This window comes from Apus apus, chromosome 15, assembly GCF_020740795.1.
Source record: "Apus apus isolate bApuApu2 chromosome 15, bApuApu2.pri.cur, whole genome shotgun sequence".
Taxonomy (NCBI): Eukaryota; Metazoa; Chordata; class Aves; order Apodiformes; family Apodidae; genus Apus; species Apus apus.
The window spans coordinates 5826555-5846669 of NC_067296.1; the positions used below are offsets into that span (position 1 = coordinate 5826555).

The following is a 20115-nucleotide window of genomic DNA, read 5'->3' on the forward strand; positions in this document are numbered from 1 at the left end:
CAAGATGGTACTTTATGTTTTGAAAACAATTGTTTGCAGCACAGGAGACTTGAGAAGCAAATGTTTCACTCCAGTGACATTGGCTTATTTGGTTATTTTCTATTTTTTCTTTTTAAGACTGTTCACTCATCATGAGCTTAATTCAGAGTGTCCATCAAACTAATCATGCTTATTTCCCCAAATCTTGTATTTCACTAAGAACTGCAATGCTTGTAAACAACTAGTTACCTCTATTAAACAACAACCACTGAATTATCAAAAGACATATCCAAACCCAAGCTGTAACTAGCAAAACCAGCCCCACCAGTACAAGTGACCAAAAAGCTGGGGGCTGCAGCAGGCTGCCAGCACACTGAAAAGGGGGCTCTGCCATGCTGGGAGTGTGGGAGGGGAGGGGGTTTGTTCAATCTGAGGAGGGCAGAGGGGCTCCAGCTGCTGTGTCCCACCCCCAGAGGCCAACAGAGCCCTGCTCACCCCAGCAAAAGGATGGGAGGAACGGTCTGAAATGCAGCAAGGGCAGCTTAGCTGAACATAAGGAAAAACCTTTTCACAACAGGGAAGGTTGTGCAATGGAGTGGGGCTGGAGCAACTGTGCAAAGCCCTGAGCAACCGGATCTGAGATTGCACTTGGTCCTGGCCACGACACAGGGAACTGGAGTCATGACCTCCAGGGGTGCTGGCTGAGCCCAGCTCCTCTGCAGCTCACACTTCACACCCACTGTCAGGCACCTCCAACCTTGCAGCCACCTCAGGCCTTTCAAGTGCATGCAACATTTAGTCACCCATTTTAGGTCATTTAGTCACCGATTTTAGGTCATCTCTGCACATCAACACATAAACCTGCATCTTTGTTTAGCGTTGGTTGTTTAAGCCGGTTAAAACAGAGATTGCTAACTGACAAAGAATGGGAAGAAAAGATAATATAAAATGAAAAATATCCTGGTACAGATGTAAGATGTCTGATATTTTAGCTGCTGCTACCATCTCAGTAGGGGTGCTTATGGAGAAAGAAAGACATCACACCAAATCAATTATCATCCCAGCACGACTGGATTTCCTTTTGTCTATCCAACAGCAGTGTCATCTTTCCAAGGAAGATCTGCTATTAATTCAACACAAGAATCACACCATTATGTCTTTAAGATTTTGATAACAGGCAGCTGAAGACACAAAAATCAATCACTGCTATTTGCAGCAGCAGAGGCTGCTGAAAGATGACACTGCACGAAACGTGTCTGCGCCAAAATGCTTTTCACTTCCCAGCTTATAGGGTTAGACTGAAATATGAACATTTGACAGAAAGTGAGATCACAAGTGTGGCAGAGAAGGCCCTTTTATTAGGTCACCCTGCAGTGACAAAAAAGGCTTCTCCATGCATTTATTTTGGAATCTAAAGACTTGCTTATAAAGATGAGCAGTGAGAGCTCCCTGGAGCCATTAAGGGTCTAACATTTAGCTACACAGGCATCTTTGTAGGAGCTGTATTAATTACACAAATGGAACAGCACAGCTCTGCTGGAGCTGGTCCAGCTGACTGCAGACTTGCAAGTCTGGGTGAGCTGTGCAGAGCCACCAGTGCTGGGAGGACCACTCCATCCAGTCCTGCCTTGCAGTGAAGAGCAGAAGCCCTCTGTGGAAAACTCGCACGCACTGGCTGGTCTAAGGTCATGTTTAGAAAAGGATAAGAATATCAGTATTATTGAATGGGAGAACAGAAAAATATGTGAAACTGGTGGAGCCATAGGTAGAGAATGCCACCAATTGTGAGGAATTATCCCCTTAGATTTTTATTTTTAAGGGAGTTTAATACCTCAGTAACAACGTTACATCTTTCACCACTGGAAAGCAAAAGTTCAACTGCATGTGGTGCCATGGAAGCTGGGACTGTCCTTACCCAAGGCACAAACAGCCCAGAGAAGCCAAAAGACAACTGATAGATAGAGGCAGGGCGCTGCAAGAAGCCAGTGAGGCAACATCCATGATGGCCAGTGACCTCCCCACACTGGATTCTCTCCTCTAAAATAACAATGTGCTCCCTTCCAAAAAACATCACCTGTCTGAATACTTGGGGGAATGGATGAGGTCAGTCTTAGTGGCTGACTGGGGCATACAGACCTCTTTACACCAAACAAAAGATGACAAAGGAGCAGAGAGCCTTCAAGACATTCCTGCTTCCATATAATGCTGCAGAGAAAGCAGAACTATAAAGCAGCAGCAGTACAGTCAATTAAACCAGCAAGATATACTTTTTTTCCAGCAGTAAAGAACATCCATGGAACCTAACCCTAAGTCCCAGAAACCAAAGCACTGATTTTCTTAATTTTGTCCAATTAGCTCTCACAACTGAAAATTTTCAGAAGATCTGGGCTTCAAAGAATGCCTTCAAAAGGAAAGGGGGATTTACAAAGGCCTTCTGTGTCTCCAAACAAGCTTGCTGAGTAATGAAATTTGAATTTCTGCTTTTCTCTAAAATTATTCTTCTCTGCTCCAACTTGACAGCAGAAGAACCCTTGTTTTTTTATTCTTTCCTCTTGAAAGAGATTGCTACTATCTGCCTAGGGGGAATATTCTACAAAGCTTGTCATGGCAGAGAGAAAGACAACCTCAGGAACACACTTTGTGTGCTCTTTACTCAAGTCAATTAATACAGTTAATACTTAAAATACCTACACTTAAAGCCATGGTGAGAAGTTTCCTCCCTTATATCATGAAAATTAGAGCTAGAGTTGCAGCTGGAAACAGTCAGACTACAAATTAATCTACAAAGAAGGCAACGTAAATCAACAACAATGAAGTGATCAATTGCTACATTAGCAACATCAAACCACAAGGTGATACTTGGTGCACATACACGTGTTTTTCAAGATTTCAGGAGGCTGCAATCTTCACAAAGACAACTGGGCTTGGCTCTGGAGAATATTATTTATGAGAGTGAGGTGGCAGCAGGAACATGACTAAAACTTTTTAAGTTGACTTGTACTAGGGAAGTATCAGGAATGCCCTGCACAAAGCTCAGGAAGATGCACCCCGGTGAGCAGGAGCTCCCAGCAGCTCTGCAGAGATGCAGTGAAGAGCACTCATGTTGACTTTAAAGAAAGTAGAGCTATCACTGCCTTTTGTCAGACAAAAGCCAGAAAGAGCCAGAAAGGATCCCCCGGGAGAAACAGCAGTGTTCTGCTATCATAGACAAGATGATATAGTCCCTTTCACAGAGGAATCAAGATCTATTGTAAAACAATTGGATTGCTTTGTCCTTGCTGATGACAGGCTTGCTGTTCTCCTGGAGTTAGCAGCTGTCTCATTTCCAGTCTGAAGTATCTGGGCAGCCAGTGTACATGCACTTGCTCTTGAGCAAACCTCAGCCACTAGGGATTGAAACCACTGTCCTCCAGAGTGTTCTCTCCTTGTCCTTTTTCATACTTGTCTTTTTTTAAAGACTTCTAATATCCAGTGTCATCCTTCATTTGGGTGGTCAAAAGAAGCATAGATCTTTCTCTGACTTCTCACATAACAGGCTGTCCCCAGGAGTCTTGGTAAGTTTGTCTGCCTGAGATTGAATGACGTAACTTCGAGGCTTAAAATGCTCAAGCACTTAGGATGCACAAAACAACACCTGAAGATTATATGCAAGCAACGATTCATTAATATTAAATTTCAAATGGAATTGCATTTTTATTTGCTTCAGGCTGTTTCTTATAGATCACAAATTAACTTTAGCAGCTGGACTTTTGTAAAAAAACAAATAGGACTGAATCATTTTATGCAGCAGAGCAGAGCGATGCCAATTTATTCAACTAGAGCAAAAAGTGCTCCATCATTAATGAATTCACCCCATGGCAACACAAGCTGATATTTCCTCACATTAAAAGCAGACCATGTAGCACTTCATAACTGTTGAAGCTTATGAGGACAAGTCTTCCCACAATTATGGCCTATCTTGCACTAAATCAAAGCAGAATATACCTGATAGGTCCTGCTGTTAAGAACGACCTCCTAAATGACCATAAAAATCAATGCTAGCTATCCTAAATTATCTGTTTTCATTAATATAACACATCAAAATCATCTAAGGAAAAGAGTACCAACACTAATCCAAAGCTGTGGTCTATGTAACCAAGGACTCTTTCTGAAAGAGAAGGAAATCCTCACAGTAATGAAAGCTGTTTAAGACCAGGTTACTTCCTTTTGGATCTCTTTTATGTAAAAACTCAAAAAGCTTTCTTCTTCCATCAAAAATTTTCAGTGGACATCTACATCTTTCACCTCATTAGGGTGAATTACTAATTTAGTCCAGCAACTGTAGTACATGACACAGGTGGTGAGATGTGATGAGCATTTCATATGCTGCATCATCTGGCTCAGGTTGGGATGAATCTTAATGAGAAGCAACCTCATCAACAAGGCTGCAATTTTCAGGATTGCCACAGCCCACAGCTGTGGGCAACAGCTCCAGCTCCCCACATGGCAAATAACTAAGTTAGCATTTGCTAACACCCTTTCTATTCCTAGCATGGAAACATGCTTGCTTCTCTAGAGAGAAGAGAAAACAACATGGAAGGGACATGGTTTTTTTCCTGAAGCTTGAAAATCTGCTGGTAAAAGTGAATTTCATTTTAAACATCTGCAACTAAAGAATTTAAGAGTTTAGAGTTTTCCTCATCCCAGCTAAGAAGGAAAAAAAAAATAAAAACAAACTTTCTCCAGGGTTTATTTTGACCCAGGAGGAAGCGAGTTTATTCTAGTAAGAGACAGATTATAGTTTGCCTGCATGTGCAAACATGTGCCTGCATATGGGGCAGAGATATACACACACACTTAATAAGTGATCTACTACTGCTCTGTCTCATGGTTGAGTCTCCTGAAACACACTTCCTCCTCTATGACTCTATTACTCACACTTCCCATCTCCCTCAAGACAATGCTTCTGTCCAGAAATAAGAAAATCCCCCTACTTTCTATGCCTCACCATCACAAATGCTGGGGGGCTTAATAATAGAGTCAGGATCAGCAAAACTATCTGTGTTAAACACTAACATCTCTTTCTCCAATTGCAGTGTCTCTGAAAATAAAAATACCAGATGAATAATTTTGTCATAGTGTTAAAGCCTTCTCAAACCTTCAGGACAAGCAAAGGTGGACAAGTATCCAACTCAGATCCAGGACTTTTCTTCATGCTTCATTCTGCACAGAACCACTGCTTCAGTTGCTAACACTGCCCAGAAGCCCAGAAGCCAACCACTATGCAAACAGAAAAAAAGAAAACCCAGGGCAAAAAAAAACCCTCAATAAAATGACAGTATATACAGCTGCTCCCAGGGCTCAAAAACACCCTCTGCATGTCTGCACAGCTTGATATACTTAAACAAACTGTGCTGGCCACTGTTTATGTCCAGTTTGCCAGCAAGGCTGCTATTAAGATAAAAGTCAGAAAGTAACACAGCTGGAAGACTTATCTTCTGTCTTGCACACCTCAGGAGTGGCAGTGTAAAGGTTCTTGCAGTTTGAGAAGAATGTAATCAATGTAGGTGTTTCTCTAAACAGTCTGTTACTTAAAAGCATAATGCTAAGAGTGTTTTGTGGTGCAATTATGCCTAAATGGACCAATTTATTAAACACAGAAATGTACCACTGGACATTAGTAACACCAAGTAGTAGGAAGCTGCTACAAATTGTCTACGCACAAAAACAGATGCAAATCAATATCTTTGACATACACATGATGTAAATGCTGACAAAATGTGATGCTATTCTCAATAGTACTTGCATCAGCTATTTGAATAACCTGCATCTACACATTTTTGGACAATTACTGATATTACACCACCTGTAGCTACCTCAGCTACATACCAGTAATGCTTTACTCAATTATAATATTAATGCAATCACACAAACCTTCTGCCATCCATATTCTTTCTGCTGTTCACACGACAGCTTTTACAGTCGTTGCTTTACATGAAAAATTACAGGTTTATTAGTGGAGACCAAAAATTTCCCAAGTCTTGGCAGCAACTCTTTGGTTGAGGTTTACACGTCACCCACTGGACGTCTCACAGAGCCACCAAGACTAACAAGCTTACTCTGAATAATTTTCCTAATAAGAAATTGCCAAGTTTGCATCTAAGCTCATTTAATTTGCTAATGAAAACCAATTTCCCCTCAGAAGTGGAAGCACATTTTTAAAAGGACACAACCATTGGCAGCACAGGCAGGGTAAAAGCATAACAAAACCCAAACCACCCCTGACTGTAGGATAAGAATTAAGCCTTGATTTTTTTTATTCAAACATTCACAAGCATTAAGAATTTTTACCTGCACATTACATTCTCAAGGCAGAGGCAACAGCCTTATTAGAGCACAGATCTAGCTCTGCACCAGAGGCCCTTCTGAACACGTGCCACATTAACAACACCCCACACCCACAATTCTTCCACCCTCTCCAAATGCAATTCATCTCAACTCAAAAACCAAACAACCCAACTCACCCCGCTCCTGGCAATTCAACATTCTCCATTGTCATTTTTATTTGGTGCTTAAACAATTTCCCGTAGAAAATAGGACAGATTACAGTGCTAGACAAACTAGATCCTATTTCACTTGGATCTCATCATATTGCAGCGTCCAAGGAAGGCAGTATGATTATCTGCTTTATTACAAAATCATGTTCCACTCTTTAAATCAGTGACAAATTCATACCAAATTTCCACTAGCTAAAAAGACCTACAGCAAATAAAGCATAAAAAGCACAAAAAGAGTAAAAAAATGCTGCACTATTTACTAGCACTGTATATTCTCTCATAGAAAAATTAAAATTATTTCAGATATATCCACAGTTCAAAAGTTATCCCAGCTCTCAAGCACCACGGAAATGTCTGTTATTACAAATGATTATTCATCTACAGCTGTTCTTCAGCTGCTTCCAAAATTTTGGGGAGCAATGTAGGGCCTGTAGTTTCAGGCAACCCCTTGAGTGTTTTCAAAGTGCACAGCAGAATGTCAGAGGGACATTTTAAATGCTGCCTGAACATTTACACTGAGTGCCCAGAAAAAAAGCCAGGTAAATGAAAGAATTTCAGCAGAATTACAGCTCAATTAACTACAAAACATTTCCCCTGACATGTAAAATACTAGAATTGAAGGATGTTTTTCCTTTCAACCTGCAAAGTTATGCACTGATTTGTAGAAGAATCACTTTCAAGGCTATTGAAAGTTGTTTGCCAGGTATTTCTAAAACAATCCTGTTTAAAGCATCATATTTCAATGTCCTATAAACACTTTTAACATGAAAAAGAAATAGAACCAAAAACTGGTGAAGAGGCAGATTTCTTTTTTCTTTTTTTTTTTTAATTGGGAAGGGCTAGACCACTGGCTCAGAAACCTGCAGTTAAAAAGCCCCAAACACCTCAGCAAGTTAAATTCTCCTACTAATGGCATGGATGAAAAATCAGATCTTTTTTATTGACTTAAAGCAGATTTTACTGTGAGTCATAACACAAGCCACCAAGCAAAATATAGACTTCTTTAAAAATAGGAATCAATGAAGCCTCTTCAAACTCAGTGGTTTCCAAACAGAGTTCTTACAATTATAGCTAAGATTATGAAAAGAACTTGCTCCAGAGAGTTCTGCAGCAGCCTGATGAGCTTTAGAGTTAAATAATTTTAACTGACTGTTAAAAGAACATGAATATGAGAATGGCAAGCTGAAAAACTGAAGCTAGAGGCAATTCACATGAAGTGCAAACTGCTCAAAGACACTGCCCTTGCAGTGGGTCCAGGAAGTAAACACAGAACTGCTGTGCAACAGCCAGAATTTCAACACGATGATACTGGGCAAGGAGGAGAAAAAAAACCACTATGGAAAAGTTAAGGTGTAGTCTGGTACAATAATTTCCATTAACATCAGGTTTCTTGGAATCAAGGTACAAGTTATTAAATGCAGCACAACCTGCAGCAGAGATAGCTGAGAGCAGCTGGTTTCACCAGATACCACTGCATGAAACCATCAACACGAAAGTGGTACCAGTGTCAACCACGACTTGCAGCCAGGACCTCAGCACTCTCCCTCCTGAAGGCAGAGCTGCTCAAGCACTTCTGCTGCACACTCAGCTTTGCATACTGTCACAGCAGCAGCTGAAAAACAGAGTGCTTTTTAAGAAGTCCGAAGTTCACGGGAGGTTTAAAACAAAAACTTAACTTTCTAGTCAGGGACCTGGAGCTTTTAGAGCTTGTTCTGGAGCTCCCCCTCCAGGTTACATGCTACACTGTATTAAAGGCATTGCTACATCCTCACAACTGATACTACTAAAAATGAGAGCACGTCCTTGCAAAAGGGATATTATCAAAGTTATCTCCTCAAACCTCTGCACACTACTCTGCAGACAGCATTAGATGCTCTTGATTTACAAGCACTACAATCTTAAAAAGATGGTGAGAAGATAGGCATGTGTTAAACAGAGGTGCTTTACAGACACACTTTGGTAGCCAGGGCAGGAGCACCACAGACAGCAAAATCTCTGTTATTGTCAATCCTGAAATGGAACAGTACACACTGGTGATGAGACACTAACAGCATGGACTATTTGTAAAGAACCTGTATCTTCACTTGGTTTAAGGCTGTTAACACGTCCCACTCTTGGGGTGACCTTTCAGCTACTCCAAGCACCCACCTCCTTGCTGAGGATACCTTGTTCCACCAAACCCAGTGGCACTACTCTGTCCTCTTTGTTGTCACAGGCTGTGACATGAGCTGACACCTCTGGTTTTTAGTGCTCTGAATCAGTGTTTGTCAGAGTTTGGAAAAGTCTTTAAACAGGTTCTGCTGAAATTTCCTTCTCAAAACCAGCATCTTTCCACTAGCTCTAGAGAGCCCCATGTAGAAGCTTTCAACGCAGAAAGGATTTTTCCAAACTCCAGTGGAGAATTTTTTCCTGCCCACAATAGCTAAACGTTGAAACTGAGATGGCCAAGGAAGCCTTTGCAGCAGTGCAAGAGGCAAAAGAACAAGCCTTGTCTACAATGGTGGTATTTTACTAGTGCTGAGCCCCCACTCAGCACTCTCCTCAGTCCTTGAACAAATATCCATCCTGGCCAGCTGAGTCATCTGTGACTACCTCTGCTTCAATCCTGTTGAGATTACCAAACCCATGGGAACAGATTTCTGTGAGAATCCATAATTGAGAAAAGATTCTCTCTCTTTTAGTCATACATGTCCAAGGAGGCTCTCCCTGCCATCTCTTTAATTAAAAAAAACACAAAAAACCAAACAACATTTTGAACACTTCTCCAGGTCAAGCTGTGAAGTCTTCCACAGACTGTCAGGGATCAGTCACATCATTTTAAATCTTGCATTCCATGACAAAGCTTTTCTATTTTAGAGCAGAAGAGATTTTGACTTGAATGTCCCAGAAAAACAACACACAGTTTATTCACTTGTCCCTTCTCTAGACCCTCCTACAGAGAGCCGTGCTGTGCTTGAAACATGCAAGGTATTACTCATTTCATAGAGGTAGCTCTTAATTTGATTGATCAGTTCTGAAACTGAATGCCAGGTTACAGCCACACCACCTTCTAAAGCAAGACAGTTTTATTGATTAACCCTCTGCTAGCCTCCCTGCTCTACTTTCTGTGAAAAAAGGCAAAACAGACAAGAAGCAGCAACAAAGTATTAGCTAGAATCAGATCTTACTTAATCAGCACTGAAGCTTCTGGAAATTGTGCACAACTCATCAGCTACACCAACTGCAAGAATAAGACAAATGGCTTGAAACTTGGACCTAAAAGGGTCTCTCTCTTTACTGCCATAGGGCATTGACCTAACAGTTTTAGCTCCCTACAACAAAAAGGAATCACAAGAAGCTACCAAAAAGATCAGAACAGGAATATACATCATAGCCCACATTAGGTCCTAAGTAATATTCTACAAGGTAAAAGTGTTTTGTTACTTTTCATGGTGCCCTCCTCCTCTTCCTCTTCTGTGTTGATGACCATTGTCCCCAGCTGGGATTCCAAGGTGCCATCATGTTCTATCATGGTGTTGGCTCCATCACTCATCGTGTTGACAGCTCTTATGGTGCCAGTCTCATCTCCACTAGCCCTCACCATGGTACCTGAATCAGCTTCATCTTCTTCCTGTACAAGGATGCCACAAATGCATTTTTACTGATGGTGGTGATGATGCCTGGATTCAAAGACACTGGCAAGCCTTGTTTTCACAAATACATACAGAAGCAACATTTTGGTTTATGCACTTAGTTCTCCCCCTGTCATCTCCAAACAGGTAATGAAAAGATTTAATACTTTTATGTCAGCATAATCGAACAGATAAACAATCAGGAGAGGCTTCTCTATGCAAGCCATATCTCATTTCTGACTTAGTGACCTGTCTGTGAGAGCAGATTACAATATTCATTCAGTCATTAGTGTTTCTATCCAGGTTACCAGCTTGAACAGTTGAGCTGAAGTCCTAAAGTCTCAGGTGGTACAGTTCACTGAGGAGTCCCTGGTTATTAGACAGCAACAGGTCCAAGTCTGGAGTGCATGTGACACACTGAAAAGAACTGATTACCTGACTTTTTAGGGTCTGTCTTAACATTGAGGTAGTTTTACTTGTTATAAACTTCAAAAGCACTGCAGAAAAACAAACTGAATTTTCGAATCTTTAAAAAGGAATGAAGTTATCAAAGTACAGTAGTATTCTTTTTCTGATTTATTTCCATTTGTTCATGGGTCCTAATATTATACAAGTTTGAATTATTGCTGTCAAGGCTGAAGAGACTGGCTCTGCAGGAAAACACAAGCTCATACTCTGGTAGGACAACTTCCTGGCAGGTAGTTATGTTAGCCAGAGGTGGTTGTTTCACTAGGTGCTGTGTGCTTCACTAAGTATTAACTGTGACTAGGATTTAAGGAAGAACAAGGTCAGATTTTCCACAATCTATTTAGTTGCTTGGAAATGTGGACCAGGTATCCAGCTACAACAACAAAAATCACTTTCTAGGTCTACAATAGAGTTTCTAGGCATCTCACCTTGGGTGAGATGCTCATGTTTTGTTACAAGGATAAACTTCACAGCTCTTTATGTGTGACCATGGGCCTACTGATCTGTGTAAGTGTTAGAAGGTCCTGCACATCAAGCTGTGATTCTCCATCTTAATGGCACTGGGAGAAGGAAGTACAGCCCTCCACGTTCTAGTGTTCCAGGCATTTTATCTGTTCTGTCAAGGGTGTCTGTATCATTTACTTCCCAACCTCCAAACCAACAGGAGGAGAAGAAAACTACATGAGATGTTAAGGGAGGGAAAGTAATGTTATGTGGAGATGAGTGGGTGAGAGGCAGTAACATACTTGTTAGCTAGACATCATTTAACAAAGGACCACAGCAGAAATTTCCACAACACTTGGGAAGTGCTTGGGAACACTTTCCTGCCAGCAGACACAGCGTGGAGAAACTTCAGGGCAACACACACAGCAACAGAGACCACTCAGCTCCACTACGGAGACACCATCTCTCAACAATGTGACTGCAGATCAGTCAAATATGAAGGAGAGAGGGTACGGACAATACTCTTCAACATCATGGTGACATGACCAGTAAAGTTACTTCCACACGGAATAAACAGGCAGTCTTAAACTGGAAAACTAGATTAACAATGTCTTCAGCATAGAGAGTGTGGACCATGCTATTTAAGTCTGCCCACTGAAAAGGACTAGCAGACAATGCCTTTACTTGCCCATTTCATTTATTCACTGAAGCAGGCAGAGGCCCAAACAACAGCTTTCAACATGCTTTCCACATTCACATGCTGTGTCCACTGAAACAAGGAGCCCGACCTCAAATCCACAGCAATCGCCTGAACACTTGTCATGCCCTCACCTCAGGTTTCTGTCGGTTGCTCTTGTGTAGCAGAAACTTTCTATAAGGGGGATTCTAAAGCACAACAACAGTAAAACAACTGAACACACTTACATCATAGTGCATCACAGGCTGTACTGTTATTTTATACCAGGAGAATAGTCTGAGACTTGAATCTACAACGAAAAATTCTCATTACTGCATAAATAATATAATCCAAATGGGAGATGTATCAAGGCTTTTGCATACACTATTTTGTGGACTTTTTCAATCACAGGTCTCTAGCTACACCCTAAGCTGAACAGTGATCTATACTTGCTGGCCATCCCATTCAAATATAAAGATTGAGCAGAGACCAAGCACTGGGTTAAGCAGTTATAAATCAGAAAGCCCAAGAACTAAGTCAAATTCACAAGCAATTGGACCAAATAGTGCAAAACCAAAAACCAAAGCAGCTTAGCCCTACAAAAGGAACAAGGGTTTGGACTTGATCCACTGTTGCTATTAAATACTCACTGAATTTTCTTCATCATCCTGATCTAGCTCACGTTGTTGTGCCTCTTGACGTTTCAGCTTGATATCCATGGCTTCGTTAATCAAGTCTCGCAGAATCGACACTCCTTTGGCACTTTTAACAAATGGGTGCTGGAAAGCAGTTTTAAAAACAAATAAGCACTGCATCCAAACCAGGACACTGTTACTAAGGCCTATGCCCCACCAAAATTCAGGTTTAACTCAAGGCATGGCTAAAATAAAGATCCAATCACAGAATGGTTTGGGTTGGACGGGACCTTACAGATCATCTAGTTCCAACCCCCTGCATGGGCAGGGAAACCTCCCACTAGACCAGGTTGCTCAGAGCCCTGTCCAACCTGCCCTTGAATACTTCTGTTTGGCACAGGAGGGAGATCTCCCACTTTCTAACCAAGAATATGCTTCAAAGGCACTACTGCTGTGAGACTGTGGGCTCATCCCCACCTCCCACAGCTCCACTTACTTCTTTACTCAGCAGCTTAGCTGTTGAGAACCCATCACACAGCTCACCACCATGCCTTGACCATGTTGAGCAATCACCTCCATTTAGCCTCCCCTTTTTAGTGTTTTAAGAGGTGGTTTCTCGGCAGTGCTGGTGAGAATTTGAAAGTAAAAAAACCTCAAAAAGCCAAACAAGCAAAAAAAACCAAACCAACCAACAACTAGACAAGACAAATACAGGAAGCTGATGCTGGGCTGGTTCCTAGAGAAGAACTGAAAAGTTGAAGTTGACTGTGAGATTTTTAAAATCAGATATTAAAGAGTAAAATCTGTATTAAGCAGGAGCAGCAAGAAATGAAAGCAGCATCTCAACAGGCAGACAGCACTGCCTCCCCTAGCAAGCCTTGTGCTCTTGTCTGAAAAGGCAGACCTGCAGCAGCTGTGTGGCAGTGGCACGTTGCTCGGGGCTCTTCACCAGACACTGTTTGACAAAGTCTGTGAAATTCTCTGACCAGAGCTCTGGCTTCCTGAATGTTGGAGGTGGATTGGTAGGAATCATGAAAATTGCCTGAAAAAGAGAAGAATGGTCCAAGATTTCCAAACAAAATGTCAAGCTTTCCAACAACACAACAGAAAAACACACAAACATAGGCTGGTACTAAGGAACAATAAAAGTGTCAGGTTTGGTGCTTCTGAAGAGTTTGTGACTATATTATATTTGTATTTGCTCAGAGGGGTCAAGTAGCAAGAAATCAGACTCTTCTCACTGGGTGCTTACACTTCTGTCTGAATCACTCTGTTCCAAACAGTATGAATCTGCCACTTTCTTTTGCAATTAAAAAAACAAATCATTTTGCATAATACAGTTGAAAATACATTGCTTCACACTCCACATGGGGAGCTGCACTCATGCCTTAACAGAAGAGGATCATGATTTTCCTTCCCACAGAGATTCTCCTTCTCAAAGACCTCTTTTTTAATCAACAGCATGAAGAACTGACAGCAGACAAATAATTTACTCTAAATTAAAAGCAAGATGGCATGTTGAGATGTTATTCAGCCAGCTATAACAGCAAAACCTTTCCATCCAGCAGGATATTTTAAAAGCCCCCAGTCCTTACCCTCATAGGATGAATATCTGCATAGGGTGGTTTTCCTTCAGCCATTTCTATTGCAGTGATTCCCAGAGACCAGATGTCTGCCACACAATTATACCCAATTTCTTGAATCACTTCTGGAGCCATCCAAAATGGGGTCCCTATCACTGTGTTCCGCTTTGCCATGGTGTCCTGAGAAGGGCAGGATAAAGATCCAGACAATGGCAATTGTATAAGGCACAAACACTCATTAGTAAATTACTACTCTAATTATCTTCCACTTGCACGCACATTATTAGACTCAGCAAGACTGGGATACAGGGAGCTGCAAAGATGAATTGTAATGTGAGAAGTTACAAATATTGTGAAGAAAAGAGCAAAATAAACACTATTGCAAACCATTAGTTAGGTGGAATGGCTCCCACAGAGCTCTAATCTGCTGCTGGTTTAGCATCTTGTTATGCTGATGTAAAGGGCTAAAATCCAGTTTATAACAACTTCTCACTCATGTAGGTTGAAAAGATAAATCAAAGTGTACACAACTATCTTGGTTTTACTTACTGTAAGTTGTCCTGCCACTCCAAAATCTGCAAGCTTAGCATGTCCCTCTGTATTGAGCAATATATTTCCAGCTTTGATGTCCCTGTGTATTTTCCTCATAAAATGCAGGTACTCTAGTCCTTTCAGTGTTGATTGCACTATTGTAGCAATTTCCTCCTCTGTGAGCTAAAGAAAAGAAGAGTTACTGCCAATCTAGCAGTTGCTGAGATGTCTTTCAGCCTGTGTTTTCCTGAGATTTACTAATTGCCATTTAATTGCCTTCACTAGAGGTTGCCATACTAATGGGAAATTAGTTAGTGAATTACAGCACTGAGCAGTAGAATGAGATTACAACCAGCACACTTATACACACATGCACTGCATTTCACACACCATAACCCTTTCTCAACAAGGAGTTCTTACTCCAATAACCAAAGCAGAGCCTATTATTCAGAATCAGTCTGGGCTTTCAGGGCAGCCAACAATCCAACATCTGCTCCACCAGTTACATTACCCAGATAACCAAAACTCAACCAACGTGATCAGCTTTCTCATTTTCAGAGGAACAAAGGACCTGCATCTCGAGTTATGGCCAATGGTTGTTTCAGGCACTGACCACAAGTATTGTGCCCAAACTGCTCTGCTGCCTTGAGCCACTGGACACCTGTACTTCCCACTCACACATTCCAAGGAGAAAGGACGTACAGTTTTGTTTCGTAACCGAATAATATCAGAGACGGATCCAGCGCCGCAATATTCCATGACTATCCACAGGTCTGTGTTCTTAAAATAGCTGCCATAATATTTCACCACGTGAGGACTATGGAAGGTGAAAAAAAAAAAGGAGAAGAAAATGAAGAGTCAAGTATCAGTAACCAGCACAACTGAACAAGCACAATACACTGCAGAGTCCCTTCGTATGTTTTAGAAATTCAGAGCTCGAGTGCTACCAAAACCCTGCTCAAAATTAATCCAACACAGGCTGAACTTGCCCAGGGCTCCTGTGGTCCTGCCAAGCCTCTTTCCCACAGAGGTGCTCATCCAACCTGCAAGTCAGTCAGTTCAGCGAGCTTAACTGTCTGAAAATTATTAGCTTTCAATCTGGTTTAGCTCCCTGAATCAAGGGAATGAGAAACCGACCAGGGCAGACCCTAGTAAAGCCACTGCAGAGCATTTGCAACCAAATGGCAACATTAAATAAGGTCCAGAGTTTGCCAGAAAACAGCTATCATGTTTACTCAGAGGAATGCTCCCCATGACCAAATGCACCTAGCTTCTTTCTATAGTTTAGTCCAGGAGGGGTTTTAGGAATGCAGTACAACCTAAGACTGTCTTTCACACTTGGCTCTCTTGGCTGCCCAAAAACCAAACAACCCAGTGAAGTGTATCCAACCAGTAACCAGCTGCCTGCTGAGACAGGGAAAGCAGAAAACTAACTGAAAGACTGCTCCTGATTTTGTGGGAAAGGAGCTAAGGAAGAAGAGTGCACTTGATCTATTCTCTGCTGAATATTTGCTAATGAAAATATGTAAAACAAGCAAAATAAAATCAGTCACACCTCAGTGTCCCTTCATGCTTGCACAGAAAACGTGATGCTCCAGTGATTCACTCCCTCTGCTGTTCATAACTATAAGGTCTCATTTCAGGCCTTACAGTGTTAATATTTAATATTGTTTAAAAAAGAGACATCTAGCAATGCTTTCCAAGTTACACAGCAAGATTTTTCACAAATAAGTTCTTTTCAAGTTACATTTTCTTGTTTGCCCCCAGTCACCTTCATTTAAAGACAGTTGAGAATAAAGTGCAGTAGAGTAAGTGACTGGGACCATAGTTTTATATTGCTCATGTAATTTATTTTAAATGGTTTTCCATGCTTGAAGTCCATCAAAGTAGTGCTTCTTAAGGCTAAATTTGTAATACCAGAAGAAATTAGTATATTTTAAACTTTCAGGCTAGGACATACTTTGAGAGGAGGTCTCCCACACCCATGAGCTCTTCATTAGCAAAGTTATTGCAGCACTTTTTCCCCTAAGAAACATGCAAGGACAACCCAGAGAGCCAACCCTCAGCCCCCAGAGCTGCCAGCAAGTTATTCTGGGGATGCTCAGATCAGCAGGAGCTTGCTCTGCAACTCCAACCTGCGCAGGCAGAAAATGGCCAGGAAGGACAACTCTGCCACCCAAGTAGGTGACAGCACGTAGATTATGCACATGCAAGAGCAGTCATGCATTAGTGGCTCTCATCCACGTGCCCCTTAAAAACAAACATAAAACCCTCTTCTAACAGTTTTCTAAGTCCATACCAAGAGCTGTTTAGAAGTTATTACCCCTTTGGGCATGGGAGCTGCTGTTCTAGCACACAATCAGGTTTCTACTGTTGGACAAGTGATGGTGCATCAGGAGAGCAGCAGGACCTGCTCACACACCTGGCTCTTTGCTGGCAGCAAGTGCAAGGTTATTCAATTTAGCTTAATGCTCTCTTGGTGCAAGCTAAATTTTTGCCATCTTACCTTTCCTTGGATTAACACTACCCAAATGGTCAGTTAACATGACTCAGGTGATACGAGGTAACTTGATCGTACAAGTCCAGCCTTTTAAAAAACATTTAAGGCAACATCATGGCTTTTATTTGGTTAAATGCAACATTTTTCTTTGCATACTGATTTTGGGTTTTGCAGTGCACATCTACCTGTCACATTGCTGCATTATGGATATTTCTTTTATAATCTCTTGCAGGTCGGATTCCACAGGAACTTGTTTAATGGCAACAACTTGACCCGTTTCTTTATGGATGGCTTTGAAGACACTGCCATAGGAACTAGGAAACAAAACATAAAACAAACACTGAATGCAACATTTTGAAAATACAAATATTATGGTTTTGCTTTTCAAGTGACATCGGGTAAAAAAGTAACTATCCTCTTGCTAAAAATATTTTGTATTTTAATGCAAACAGTCGGTCCACAAGCTTCTAAAGATTCTAATACCACAAATAAGTCACAGCACACTGAGATGGTGAGAAGAGGAGGCAAAAACACTGTCCATAGCTTTGGAAAGGCCTTTTACACAAATCCAGCAGTTACAATTCTCTATCAACTCCAGATGGGCATTTTTCAACAACATTTGAACTCTGTGCTGCTGAGCCTTAAGCTACTGGTTGGATTAAGATCTCTTACTCCTGGAAAACAAATTAATTGTTCTATTACTAACCACACATTCACTATCCTTTGCAGTAACAGGATCATGACAAAAGTGAAAAAATCAGAGATCACTGAACCTGTACCCATGACTCAGATCTGGCTTTAGAGAAATGTACACGGGGCACATTAGAACAGAGCACATACCCTTCTCCAAGCTTCTCCAATACATCAAATACTTCTTCAGGTTGTTTGGTTAAACTGTCTTCATCTAACTTCTTCAGCTGCCTGTATATGTAAGAATAGAGATGTTATTACATTTAGCTTTACAGCAATTTGGGCTTTGTTTAAACAGAAGACTAAATAACATTGCTTAAATGTATGCAAGGCTCAGCATCAAGTAAATTGGTTATGAAGCTTATTTCACCTGACCAGGAGGCTGAATAGTATCAGCATCCAGGAGCAAAAGAAGAGGGGAATGAACAAAAGTTGACCAGGAGCACGAATCTACAGCTCCTCTTGGTGGAAATACATCTCAGGATCTATATACTGGTGGTGAAATCCCAACACAGCACTGGAGGATCTTGCAGCTATTGAACATACCTGCTGAAGTTCAGTATCTCTTAGGGAAGGATATGCACAAAGGCCATGCAAAAGGAATCATCACTTTGCCTGAGGTCTTAAAAGTATACATGGAATACCTTTTTTGGGAGGAAGGAGGCAATACTGATCCCATTTTTAACATCAGAAGTTCAGAGCATTACTTCCTGGGCCTGGACAGACAAGGAAAATTCTAACAGGAAAAATAAATATAAAAAAGGAACCTGGTATCTCACTCTTTTAGGAGCTTGGTCCATCCCTCTTAAATGCATTGCTAGTAGAAGTCAGTCAGTCAAATAATTCCTAGGGGAAACCAAACATGCTATGTCCTGGAATCCCCAGTGCAGCTGTCAGGGAGATGGTGTTCATGATGCAACAAGAACAACTCTACCACACCAAGAAACCTCCTGAAACAGCTAAGGACTACATAAAACAAAAGAAGTTCTGAAAACAAAGTGCCTTGCTGTTGAAGAGCAGAATCCAACAGCCAATAAACAAGGGCTCTTACATTTTCACATGAACAAAAAATAATCCAAAACAACAAGAACAAAAAACCCACACAGAACACCCAAGCAAAAAAAACAAACAACAAACCTCCAAACTCTGCAAACCAGCTCATACAAGTTTTTGAAAGACAGAAATCTGCTAGTCTTGGAGGTTTCAGAACTTTCTGGTGTGACAGTGAGCAGGGTTAAAATGAAACACGTGTGGTCACCTGGAACTACAAATCACTCCTGAAAGCTCCTCCTGCTGCTGTTAAAGACACAACTCCAGCTCCAGGCCTGCTTATTTTGCTACTAAATATGTCGTTTTCCCCCATAATTTCTTCAGAAACCGAGTGAGGAGCCACTCACTGATCCCTGGCTGTGAAGCTTCTGCACAACAGCCACACAGGAGGAGCAGCTCATGCATGGGGCGCACACAATGGCTTCCTGAAGCAAAGGAAACATCATAAAGAAGCAGGCTCAGGAAGTGGTGAAATACTGAAAGCAGTCACTAGCTGCCCGACAAAGATAAGCCTCCACCAACAGGCTGCTACTTGTCCTCGTGAAGACGGGGAGGGAGGAAGGCGAGGGGAGAGAAGGGAAAGAAATGAAAGCGGGTCAGTGACCACCCCGGCTGCCACTTCCCAGGAGCCCAAGAAGCCGTGACCCAAGAGGCAGATCCTTCTTGCTGAAGTTAAAGAGGAGGCCTAAATTCTGTTTTAAAACAAAACCACCACCAAACAAACAAACCTTTTTCATAGACCCGAACAGCAGCCGGGCCCCTTGCACCGAGCGACCCCCGGGCCCCGGCTGCCCAGACCCCATCCCAGCCACCTCCCAGCCAAACCCGGGCACAAGCGATTCCCAAGCGACCACAGCCTGTTGTTCAAGAGGATAAACCCGCTGCTTGGGGTGGGGTTTTTTCAGTACAAAGTCCGTGCCACCGGAGCCCTCTGCTCGCTGCCGAGCGCCCACCCGCCGGTAGCACCGGGGCGCTGCCGGGAGGCTGGGCAGTTTGCCCAGAACTCGCCCAAAGGGAGAAAGCACAAGTCACCGGGGGCTGCCGCAGCGCGCTGGGAACCGGCCAGCGCCCCGTCCCGGGGCTGCCCCCGCCCGCCGGGCCGGGAGGGGCCGGGGCTGAGCGCGGCCGCCAGGCCCCCGCGGACCCGGGACGCGCCGGCGGCAGCTCCAGCACGGGCACCCCGCGGGGACGCGCGGCGCTGCTCACCGGCGCGGGTGCCGCAGCTGCACCGTGTCCATGGCGCGGCGGGCAGTCGGTCTGTCGGTCGGTCAGTCAGACGGTCGGTCGGTCGGTCGGTCAGCCCCTCAGCCCTCCATGACAGCCCGCCCTGCCGCCGCTTCCGCCGGAAGCCACGGGGAGCGCCCGGCCCGCCCGGGGGGGCGGGGCCTGTCCCGGTGAGGGGCGGGGCCTGT

General features: G+C 42.6%; 1 protein-coding gene across 2 annotated transcripts in view; it reads right to left on the reverse strand.

Annotated features, from left to right (window-relative positions):
- STK4 (serine/threonine kinase 4) overlaps positions 1-20035 on the reverse strand; it is a 46049-nt gene extending 26014 nt beyond the window's left edge. The window contains exons 1-10 of one of the 2 annotated variants that reach the window (XM_051633143.1): positions 19910-20035; positions 17804-17884; positions 17149-17277; positions 15166-15280; positions 14482-14646; positions 13945-14112; positions 13254-13391; positions 12365-12493; positions 11870-11923; positions 9939-10125 (exon numbers count right to left, since the gene is read on the reverse strand). In XM_051633143.1, the coding sequence (XP_051489103.1) occupies positions 9939-10125; positions 11870-11923; positions 12365-12493; positions 13254-13391; positions 13945-14112; positions 14482-14646; positions 15166-15280; positions 17149-17277; positions 17804-17884; positions 19910-19941 (1198 nt within the window). In that variant the 5' untranslated portion in view covers positions 19942-20035. The remainder of the gene's footprint in view (positions 1-9938; positions 10126-11869; positions 11924-12364; positions 12494-13253; positions 13392-13944; positions 14113-14481; positions 14647-15165; positions 15281-17148; positions 17278-17803; positions 17885-19909) is intronic. The other variant, XM_051633144.1, reaches the window with a different exon arrangement.
- Positions 20036-20115: the final 80 nt, after the last annotated feature.